This window comes from Pempheris klunzingeri, chromosome 6, assembly GCF_042242105.1.
Source record: "Pempheris klunzingeri isolate RE-2024b chromosome 6, fPemKlu1.hap1, whole genome shotgun sequence".
NCBI lineage: Eukaryota > Metazoa > Chordata > Actinopteri > Acropomatiformes > Pempheridae > Pempheris > Pempheris klunzingeri.
In genome coordinates this window covers 8,890,715-8,901,931 of record NC_092017.1, presented here as the reverse complement: position 1 = coordinate 8,901,931, position 11,217 = coordinate 8,890,715, and the positions used below count along the sequence as shown (strand labels likewise).

At 42.5% G+C, this 11,217-nt stretch overlaps 3 protein-coding genes across 6 annotated transcripts in view; 1 reads left to right on the top strand and 2 right to left on the bottom strand.

Annotated features, from left to right (window-relative positions):
* Positions 1-9, bottom strand: part of pigc (phosphatidylinositol glycan anchor biosynthesis, class C) — a 1,939-nt gene extending 1,930 nt beyond the window's left edge. Inside the window, exon 1 of the mRNA XM_070832584.1 lies at positions 1-9. This exon is cut by the window's left edge and continues 49 nt beyond it. The gene's annotated coding sequence lies outside the window, so the exon portion shown is untranslated.
* An 889-nt stretch (positions 10-898) lies between these two features.
* Positions 899-5,328, bottom strand: tmed5 (transmembrane p24 trafficking protein 5). Its single transcript, XM_070832838.1, has 4 exons — positions 5,034-5,328; positions 4,289-4,386; positions 4,010-4,190; positions 899-3,136 (listed from the first exon to the last, which is right to left on the bottom strand). The coding sequence occupies exons 1-4, from the start codon at positions 5,220-5,222 to the stop codon at positions 2,918-2,920; spliced, it is 687 nt and encodes a 228-aa protein (XP_070688939.1). The 5' UTR covers positions 5,223-5,328; the 3' UTR covers positions 899-2,917.
* A 926-nt stretch (positions 5,329-6,254) lies between these two features.
* The window catches only part of suco (SUN domain containing ossification factor), a 37,658-nt gene continuing 32,695 nt past the window's right edge, over positions 6,255-11,217 (top strand). For all 4 annotated transcript variants that reach the window (XM_070831667.1, XM_070831666.1, XM_070831665.1 and 1 more), the window contains exon 1: positions 6,255-6,512. In XM_070831667.1, coding sequence (XP_070687768.1) covers positions 6,460-6,512 — 53 coding nt within the window. In that variant the 5' untranslated portion in view covers positions 6,255-6,459. The remainder of the gene's footprint in view (positions 6,513-11,217) is intronic.

Genomic DNA, 11,217 nt, shown 5'->3' with positions numbered 1-11,217 from the left:
TTATCCCGGAAGTGGAGCACCTTATCAGCGCCCACAGCGCCCCCTGCTGTTGGACTCACCAACCATAACTGTCAAGTTCATGACGGATAACTTCCTTTTTTTGTACTTTCTTTCTTTTTAACGTTGTCAAGGTGTCTGTGTTGAACATATGCGGACCCTTCCCTGCCGACAACCCACAGACCCCCACGCCTGCAAAAACGTTAACTAACTTCTTCAATTATTCTCATGATGCTGAATGACAATTTATATATATTTACCATGTTGATTCTGATATCCACCAAAAACATCATCTGTATTCTGTCAAGTAGCAGCGGTCCTGTGCATAGACCACCTGTCTCCTCTGTGATGGCTCAGGCAGTCAGTACACCTGTCAGCTTCGGCATGGTCTCAAAGGAACCACAAACACCAACCACCATGGTAAATTCTGCCCGTACAATACAAACCTTGGTTGGGAACATATTTAAATTATTATACTGTTGTTGCAGGTAGGATCATATCTTAGCAAAGACAGTGTTTCCAGAAGGACTAGATTGTCCAAACAGCATCAGATAGGCCAGTAAGTGTCATGAGTCCAAGTGTAATGCTGTGAGGACTAGTGGTGTCGATGATGATGACTTAAGACACTTCCCGTCCTTTCAGTTCTCTTGGGCCGCGTCCGCTGTACCTCGCAGGGGCCTCAAGCTCTGCACTGAGTGAGTGTCTAATCATCACATCTCTGCACCACCAGATCCACAAGAAGACGCCAAAGAGTCGAGCAGCCCAGTGACTCAGTCACTTATCTCACCTGAGCTTTCCTACAGGTATCTGTAAAACTGTTTCACACGCCATCTCCAGTAAAATAGCTCAGTAGGAACACAATAGAACACAGGTCAGAAAAATGAATGATTGTTTAATTTCTACACATTTACAACTACAGGACATTAGATCAATAAATACCTTATAACGGCACACTCCTTCCTCTACTCACCGCTCCATCAGGGTAGTAAAAAATATTTTCTAAGACAGTGTGCCTGTTGACTCGGGAAACTTTAACAATCTCCCTCTCAGAAACTGGGAAAAGTAATAATACTTGTAGTCTTTTTGTAGAACTTTGAAGCACTTGAAAATAAATTAGAAGCAGGTTTTAACTATAAATTCATATTGCTGATCAACCACTTATAAGACCGAATCTCAACATACAGTACTTAAATTAAACACTGGTTACCACAGTGAGATCAAGTGGACAGAGGAATAAAGGATGGTGGTGAGCACTTAAACAGAGGCAGAGGATGACCATTTCTCACATCCAGTCTATGTGTTATTGCAGGGAGCAACAACATGCACAGACTGTATGGCAAAAAAGTAACTAGTCAAATTAGTCAGACAGCTTTAGGTTTGGTTTTACAGCACTTCCAACATAAGGCTGTTAAATTATAAAGGCATGAACTCAGTGTGTGATCTTTATCTTACAGTACAGGGAAAATTCAGAAGATGGCAACATGCAGCTTCCAGCCAGGGTAGTGAGTAACCAAGTTTCGCCTGAGGAGCTCAGTAATAACGATAAAAGAAACGCTCTCAGCAACCATAATCACAAGCCATGGTAGCATTTTAATACTTTAATACAAGCAACCGATGAGATAAAACCTTCCTGATCAGTGCTCACTCACTCACATGTTGTGGACCATTTTGGGGCCCATAATGTTAAATTAAGAAGAATCAAAGAATATGACACAAGAAATATGTTGTTCTGTGGCATCAGAGGCAGTGCAATGATCAGATTTTAGTTTGTAATGATAGCTAAAAAAAAAAACAAAATACAGAGATACAAGCAATGTAAAAAGAATACTGACATAGCCATGGCAGTGAATGGCTCATTAGTATTAGTGCCCCTGTAGTAGTGGTAATGACCTTCCAGGTGCCAGTAAGATAGAAATAGACTAGGCTATACATCTTCACTCAGTTGGTGAGTGTAAGCAGACACCCGGCAGCAGCCGTGAGGCTTCACAGCTTTGGGTGGCGGAGCTGGCTGCCATTTAGGCCACAAGCTCACAAGTAATGGCAGAGGAGAGTAGGGTAGCAGTCATCAAGAGATTTGGAGGTGGCCTGTTTCCTCTTCTCCTACTCCATGGTCCATCTGGTGCCAATCAGCAGCATTAGCAGCGTGGCCTTACTTAAACACCGGACCTTTCAGTGTTGGCATGAAAGTGTGACTGAATTATTAGAAACAACGATGGTAATGGGAGAATATTCAAAGGCCTCATAGACTGGCAAAAGGCTGGCAGCTAAATACAAACCACCAAGGTGTCTTAGTAACACACAAAACTACATTTGTGTGGGGAAGGACGTTGGGAAGACATGCCGACAGACTGATTGCACCTCCCATTCCTATTTGGCAGACATGAACTAGATTCTTCAGACACCATACAATTTCTTCATCTAGTCCGGCTCAAATAAAAACATTTCCAAAGAAAAGAGGACATTTTTGCAATTGTCAAGCTGCCTGGTAACTTCAGGCTCTGTTAGAAAAATAGTCACATCATAAATGTGCTTGTCATGTCACTTTCTGTGAAGAATTACAGCAGCTAGGGAGGATTATAAAACAACATACAAGTTTTATAGAGAGAAAAAAGAGACTGTGAGACTCTGTAGGAAAGAGACTGAGTTTGCAAAGTACAGGGGCTGACAGTTTTAAGTTCCTGCTCCAAGCCAGGGACTCCCTCTGTTCCTCAAACTCCAGTGGACTGAAGACCAGAGCAACAACAGTTATGAATTTTATATGTCAAAATGTCTGTGTGTGTGTGTGTGTGTGTGTGTGTGCATATCTATGTGTACAGATGACACCTTATGTTAAAAGTCACAAGCCGAGAGATCTGCTGGAAAAAATCCCCAAAGTATCTGTGGACAGGTGCACAAGTCTCTCTCTTCATCTGGGGTGGTGTTATGTACGAATCTTCCTTTTGTCATCAAACAGTGAGCGGACGAGGTAAACTTGAACTGCTGATACACATAACATAACAATGAGATTTATCACTGACCAAAAGTTCACTCGGTCAAAGTTACTCTCCTGTATGTTTCTATCACGAGCCTCGAAGGCCCGCAGCACCGTCTGGATTTGCACGCTTTTCCCCAGCCGGGCCTTCACGTTGTTGATGGTGTCCTGAACGAGAGGAGACACGGGTCAGACTGACTGAATCTGAGCAGTCAACGCTCATAAAAACATTGTTCCAGTTACTTACCGGACACTAAACTAACCAAATGCAAATACTTACAAAGTAGAGTGATCAAAATGAGAGTTAAACCTCTCGGGGCAGTTTTGAGTTTGTAAACAAAGCAGTTCAATCAGGTGTGTTCCTTCCTCTGTGAGGAAACAACTTCCTGCACAGCTGGACAATACATCTCCTGTCTTTGTGAGTAAGTGAAGTCTGTGTGACCTCTGACACAAATTAAGCTTCTGGTGAGGGGGCGCCTGGGTGCTGCAGGCTACTGTTGTGAAAGCTGAAACAATTGGCTGCCTTCAGCCAATAGGTGACAGTTCACGACATTGTCTATTCTTGTGACACCCCCCTTGTGACCATACTGGGGGGTTTCCATGTGCCCCAGTTTGTCCACTCTAGCCACACCGTGATGACAGCTACTGCCTCACACGAGGGATTAGCTGCACCAAGCTGCACTGCTTTACCTTGCTGTGCTGTGCAGTGGGGAACTCTCGCATTGTACCAGCGCAGCAAGACTGCTCACAGCCGTTCGTGGCATGGCTTGGCTCAACTACATGCTCTACTATGGAAAAACACTTTGATTGCACGCTATTTTGTTGCCAGTCTGTTGGGTCACTTTGCACCCATGTCATCCTTTGATCACAGATGGCACAGTGACAGTTATCTCAGTGGCAGACAAGAGAGGGACAAAGTCTGGAACATCCAATGAGAATAAAACACACTTTCAATGCGCTTTAGCTTCTCACTGGTGCCATTCAAAAAACAAGCCTATTATACAGCACTTTGGAAGATGCTGCTTGTCATCTCATCCTCACCATAATGTCTTCCAGCTTCATGTCCAGCATGTCTGTTCCATGGACATACTCCTTCCAGTCGTCTGGGTCCTCATCTATGTTCATGTTGTCCAGGATCAACTCGAAGAAGATGAGCTTCTCAGAAACGGCACTGAACGTGTTGTCAAAGCAAAACATGTAGTCTCCATCCTCAGTTTCAACACTGGAGGCAAAAAACAAACAAATAATCACTGGCAAGAAGAGCTTGCACATGTATCTGTGTCAGCCATGTATATTTCCTTGATCACCTATGCAACTTACGTGTGCACTCCATCTGACTTGCGGTAGTCACTGAACAGCACTTGGCCAGAAGGAGAGGAGATTAAGAAATCTACATCGAGACCTGCACCATCTAATACCTGTGGACAGTTGAGGACATTCACACATGAGAAGTAATGGGGACAGAGAAAATGTTATGAGGCTGAGAGACATCAAAATAACTCTGAAAGTTAGTGTGGTTTGATTTTTTCTCCAGAGATGGCACTAAATCCCTGCATTGATTAATTTCATACGTTAAATGTGAGGAATGCTACTTATTCCTCTGAAAGCGATAACCTTGTCCTCCACGGTAGACGCTACAACAGATATATAAAATGCTTGGGATGTCTCCCACAGGCAACAACAGATGACAACTCCCTGACATTGCCTAACCTCTAGACTCATTCACTGCTGTAAGCTGCACACTGACAGGCATAACAGGTTCCCAACAATATGAAAGTTGAGGCGTGGGCCACACAACCTGCTGGCTCACTTACATAGTAAACCATCTAAATGAACCCAACACTGTTTGTGCATGAATATCATCTGTACATGAGAACCAACAACGTGAACAGTAACCAGAAAAATTGACAAGCAGCAGGTTTGACAAGTGTAATGTTATTTCCATGTTGACTCTTGCTGGCTTATCGTTGATTTGGCAGACTACAGACAGGGATAGCTGGGTTGTGTTTGCTCAGATAACGTTATTTTATACAAGACTATCGCATTTATGTGAGGTTTTTAGGACCTGGTATTCAATCTCCAGTGAGGCATCTCTCTTCATGGTCTGGTAGAAACACTCCCTGCGACCGGCGGGCAGAGTGAATGTGAAGTCGCTGTCCATGGACTGAGAGAAGGCAGCCAGCACCAAAAACTTCTCCGAGACCAGAGCGACAAACGCGGACAGGACACACACAACAACCCGGACTACGTCCATAGTTAAGCCTGCGTGTCTAAGTGTCCAAAAGAGCCCAAGCAGGTGTTACAGTAGCTGGCCGCTGTGCTGATGAGTGAGCGGAGAGGCGGCTAGCTGTGTTCGCCCAAACTTCACTTCTGTTGAAATGTTAAAAACTCAGAACTGAAGAATGTCGAAACTTCAAGACCCCGCCGGATCAAAACAACAACACATTTTTATTTATTACTTCTAAACAGTGTCGGGTCAATTCACGCTTCTAGTTTAGCTTACTCTAATTTAGCTCATTTTTGTGTCGCACTTATCATCATTCGATGTACATTAGATACAAGAGAAAAAAGACAGGCACATTTTTAGGACTCTCCCCCGACTTGCACTCTGGGATATGTAGTTCTTCGTACCATGTGTAGGGAAATATTAGGAGTGTACACAAAAACCAAATTCTTGCTTTTAATATCAAAAGTGTAATTGAACGATACAATCCTAAGAGAAGAAAGGCATAAATAACGATATATACACATATTAAGATGGGTTTTGGGGTGTCAAGATTTATATTTTCTACAAATCTACAAATCCAGAATACATTTTGGCAGTTTAATGACACCTACACAAAGTTTCTGCCTCATTAAATGCTACATATGAAATACTATATGAAGATGCTGTGCGATGGAGAGAAAAGTACACAGTGTTCACAGTCGTTCAAGCACTAACCACATAACCCCGAGTGGTTTGAACTTCCACTTAACTGCCTCTACAAAGGCAAAGGTATCAACATTAGTCATTTATGTTGAAATGTTTCACGTGAGACGATTGCGCAATACAATTTAAATATTGCGTGTTTTTGCGATTTGCTTATCAAAAAAAGGTGACGCGTCCTGCTCCACAGCCACCAAATCATCCTCATTCCATGGGGCGGGGTTTCTTCACACACGGCGTCAAAAACGTGTCGTGTGATTGGTCAACAAATCCTCATGTCGGATCTGATTGGTCAGATGAGGAGCAGGGGTTGAATTTACCAAGAGCCAACTACCCATCAACAGCAGAGGCTACGAAGGCTGAACGCGAGGCAGACAACTGGTCCGCACAATGAAAATTAACACACCTCAAGTGTAGGTTTTAGCCTCAGAAGACAGTCGTTTATTCATTTGTAAGCTAAGCAGGCTTTCAGACAGCAAAAAGCCCGTCTTCGGTGTATTGTGTAGCCGTGAGAGATTAGAAAAATCCCCCAAAGAGCGAGGATGTTGGTCCCCGCGGGAAGATAATGAAGAGGCTGCGCGTTTTGTTGGTGTGCCTCATTGTAGCTCTCCTGTGCTGGTAAGCTTAGCCGGACATCTACACCTCCATTCACATCACCAATGACATGACAGTCAAATGACAGTCGTGTTAGTAGGTGAAACACGTTTAATGATGATTATACTGTCCGTCACGTCGCTTTGCATGATGTGTTTTCACCGCATATCACATCCGTCAGTCATCGGTGCGGTGTGACATGAGTCCTCTCTGCTGCTACACAGCTACCAGCTAACGTTGGTTATTACCGGGTTTGCGGGGATGGTTAGCTCACCTGTTACTGAAAAGAAGAGAGCCCTGGCATGGCTTTGTCGGTACTTGACCTAAATGGTTGATTAAATTTGTTGTGTAAGTATGTCTAGTGGGTTAGGTGAGCAGTGTCGCTAGCCAGCTGTTGAATAGCAGCAAAGCTAACCTAGCTAACCTAAACCAGAGAAGTTGGCAACGTTCATGTTGGGCAAGAAATCCTGAAAGTGACGAGCTGTGTGTCCTTTCTCTTCAAAATGTATTATAGTACGATAATAACCATCTATACATCTAACCCAGGGCTTCAACTAACCATTATTTCTCAATCTGTGAATTTTCAGTTATTTAACTCAAATATTTATCTCTAAAATGACTAAAATGGTGCCAAAGCCTCCCCATCGACTAGTAAACTGATATGTAGGCAAACTGATGTATTAAAATTGTTTAGCAACAGATTTGAACCCAGAATAACTCAATTTATAATCAAATGAAATTAAAAGAATTTCTCTGAGTGAGATTAGTGAGAAAATGTTGTCATTGTTAGTCTTACTTAAGTAAATAATCAGTGGCGGTCGAAATTGACTTTCTGTTCATTCATGGTAAGTGTAGAAACATGTCACAGGATTTAGAAGATCCACTGCAAAACTCTGAGGAGGGAGAGTTTACAGTCTGTATAACAGAGCAAAAGCAGTGCAAAGCGATCACTTTCACATCATTTCACATCAAATGTACAGATGTAACAGATTTGTCGTTGCATTCAGCAGTTTAAATGAGTCGTCCTGTTAAGCGTGGTGCGTGTTGTCCCTCTCCAGGGCACATGTACACAGAGGGTGACATCTGGTAGATTAACACAACTCATGAATTTGTTTAATCTCAGAGGCACGTTGCAGGTAACAATACTGAGGGTTTGTGAAATGGGATTAACAGGGCAGCTAACATGCTACCTTTATCCAGATTGGTGATTTAGAAGCATTCAGTGTGTGGCCTGCAGACTTTAGTGTTTTTCTTCACTGTCCTGATCGTTTGTTTGCGATAACTATTCACCATCGCTTTTCTTGACAATATAGAGAGTTGGATGATTTTTTTTCTTTGGGGACTGAATAATCTTTTTTATAATGATTATTTTTGAAAATAAATATGTAACACTTTTGATGGATCATTAGTTGTAGGACTCTTCCAGATAATGTAATACATTTACTTCAGATGTTTATTCACATCTTTCATTCTAATATTTCTAGTAATTTTTTGGTTATATCAGTGTTACTCATTCAGAGCCAAAAGTGGCTCAGTAGTGCTGAAATAGGGCTTAATGATAACTCATATCTGAGGTCCCTGATCATTACAGTCTAAAACAAGCAGTGCTTTTCTCCTCCTTTCTGTTACCTCTTAGCACTGAGAATGGATTTTAATGCTCATGTTTTATTGAACAGAACAAGGTTTAGCCTTGTGTAATGCCCTCATCAATAAGTAAAACTTTCTCCAGTACACAATCTGGTGTTGTGCCTTCGTGGCATTAATGTTTTGCAAGAGAGATGCAAACAAAAAAAATAAGTCTGAGGATTTGGTCAGTTTGAAAAGAAACATACAAAGCTCACTGGTTGAGGTACAAACTGAATCAGACTATGACAAATCCATGTCTCTCTTTGTAACCTTTGCACCTTTTTTCTAAGTAATGATCACATTTCAATAGATTAGATTATTTCAAAGTAGTTTAGGTATTGCCATGATAAGATTTACCTATTGCACCTTTTCAGGCTAATAGTAGGAAAACAAAGGAGAAAAGCATGAGAGAACATGAGTAAACAGCACCTACGTTGAACAGGGTGCAGCCATCTGCCTCGGGGAGAAACGGGGATACTGGCTGGCTGAGACATGAACATATTTGTAGTTGGTCATTTAAATTCAAGAAAGGTCCAAGGGAGTATTGAATTATACATTAAATGTATTAATTAGACTGCCTGTCCTTGTCCTGGCATGTCAGGTGTTTGCTTGCTTCAAATCTTGGTGCACTTTTTCACTTTCCCACAAATGGACTAATGACCATGCAGCCACACACATAGACTTCATTACTAATGCAAACCCTTTTTAGTGTGCTGCTGTCGGTTTCTCACTCCTCCGTGCCAACTCTCACACATCCCAGCAGGGACCAGTGAAATGGGGAATGCTGTTCATGCAGAGATCCAAAGGTTTCCAAGGCAGCAGTAATCTTAGGCGAAAAGGGGCTCTCTATCAGGAGGCTGGTGGCCAGAGCTTGTTAGCGGCATCATTCTTACACCGTGATTCACCTGCTGTGTTTTTGATATCCCCCATGCTGCTTGAAATTGTCAGGGCTAATTTTCAGATTTCTGATTTCTCAGATTCCATATTGTCATTTGTTATTAAGTCTTGTCCTCTGTATACGACTGCATGGCTGCTCAGCTAGAGATCTCTACGCTGCAGTGCTTAGAGAGGCACAGCAGAATGTGTGCTGCGTGCGTCGTGCTGCCCCTGTTCTCATGTAGTCAGGAACAGAGATCTTACTGTGGAGACGGTATGCAAGATCAGATCAGGCTGTTGACATCAGCATCACTGGAGCGAAAGTGTGCCTGTCAGCTTCACAGTGTTTATGTGAGGGTTCACATTTCCAGCCCTCCAGGTTCATTGTTAGTAATAATAGCTTACGGCACCCATGTATTTTCTCTCCATTTAGATTTTAACTCTAGTGTCTAACGCATCTCTCATTGCAGGCTACAAAGCAGTAGAGCTCATTGTTTAACTTTCTCTCAACCAGCCGGCATTCTTCTACTTAGTTTATATTCTGTAAAACTAATCGTGAGGCAAAATAAACCATTGGATTGTGATCATTGCATTTGTACAGCGTGCACATGAGAAATAGCTGCATGTCTTGTCATCATCTTACTGTCCTGTGCGATAGGCTTATTAGTTTCACAGCCATTTGAAGATTATTCTTATTATGTAATGTGATTAGCACTCATAAGATAACTCTACAGCCGATTGACCAACTGGGGATTTTATATTGTATTCCATTAGACTGCACACACTTTGTTATCATCCATAACATAACGAAAGTCGCAAAACATTACAACTCTCTAAGCACGCGCAGGTAAACTGAATTTGTCCACCCAGTGCTGTTGAATTTTGAAATCTGATGACTCCCCTGATTGTTAATAATTTAATGTTTGTGCTGTAGATTAGTCTTTTATATGATTAAATGCCTTTTGATGCACTGTAAATTGCTTTAGAGTACTGCAGTGTGTTTTTTTGCTTCTGCTTATTGTACCCAAAGAGGTGCCTTAATGTTTGTGCTGTATGTTTTGACACCAGTCCAGTAAGACAACACCACAGGGTTTTGCTTGTCCAACCTGTTTCCCTTCCATGATCATGTATAGGGTGACACGGTCTATATGGGGCTTTCACTTGCCCTCTGCTGCCAGATCAGGGTTTCCCAACTCACAGCTCCAGTTCTTGAGCAGTCTTGTGTGTGTAGCTCTGTTTTGCACCACAAATATTGTGGCTATTAAAAGCCCTAACAGAGAGCTCACAGTAAGTTAGTAGGCTAATAGAGTTTATCAAATATAGCATCAGGTGAAGTGTTTGGAAACTGTTGTGCGTAAGCGAGTAAGATATTTCTTGACTGTGAGCTAGTCTGTCTTAACTGTTCTTTACAACTAGCTCAAAGGCAATGTGAGCTCTACACAGAGCAGGGTACAGCTAGAGGACCCTCTCATTAAAAGAACTATGCGCCCTGCACACATCGTAAAAGTTCCCTTTTTGGGGCAGTTGTTATATAAGCAGATCCTCCTTGTGCCTCAGTAGCCAGGGAGCCTGTTGTCACTGATAGTACTGCTTGTATTTTCCACACATCAGCACCTGTACTGGGCACTGACAGTAAATGGCAGAGAGACAGAGAAGGCTCTGTGTTTGTTTTTGGCTATTCCAGCCATGAAAGGAGGGGGTGGAACTTGAAGGTAACAAAACCTGCTTTGGGACATGGCGATATTGCTCACTGTGGCCTCTTCCTCAAGCTCATCACCTCCCAGCTATTCCTGTCATCCTGCTGCCTTGTTGCAACCTTTATGGTCACAACATGTGTGTCCATACACTTATATACTTATTTTTTCTCTCCTCTTAGCCCTGCCCTCATTCGACGACCCCTTTGTTGTTCTTGCTGTTCTGGTGTTGTCCTGCTGAATGCTTGGGAGTGAGAGAGTCTGTCTAGTTGAAAGGTGAAGGTGTATACCTTTGGTTTTTGCCTTGCATTTACCCCATCTCAGCTATTTTAGCTGCGCCTTTTCCACAGTCTGCCTTCTTGTTGAGTCATGGTCGGCTGGTCAGAGGAGTATGAGCAAAAAGGGATCTAACCCGACCTAGAGGAGCAGGGATACATTGCCCAATCATATGTGGTCCTATACTATATTTTATGTAGTCTGAAGGACGTCATTGGTATTAATTTATAATGAGCTGTAGATGCTAAACCTCTTAT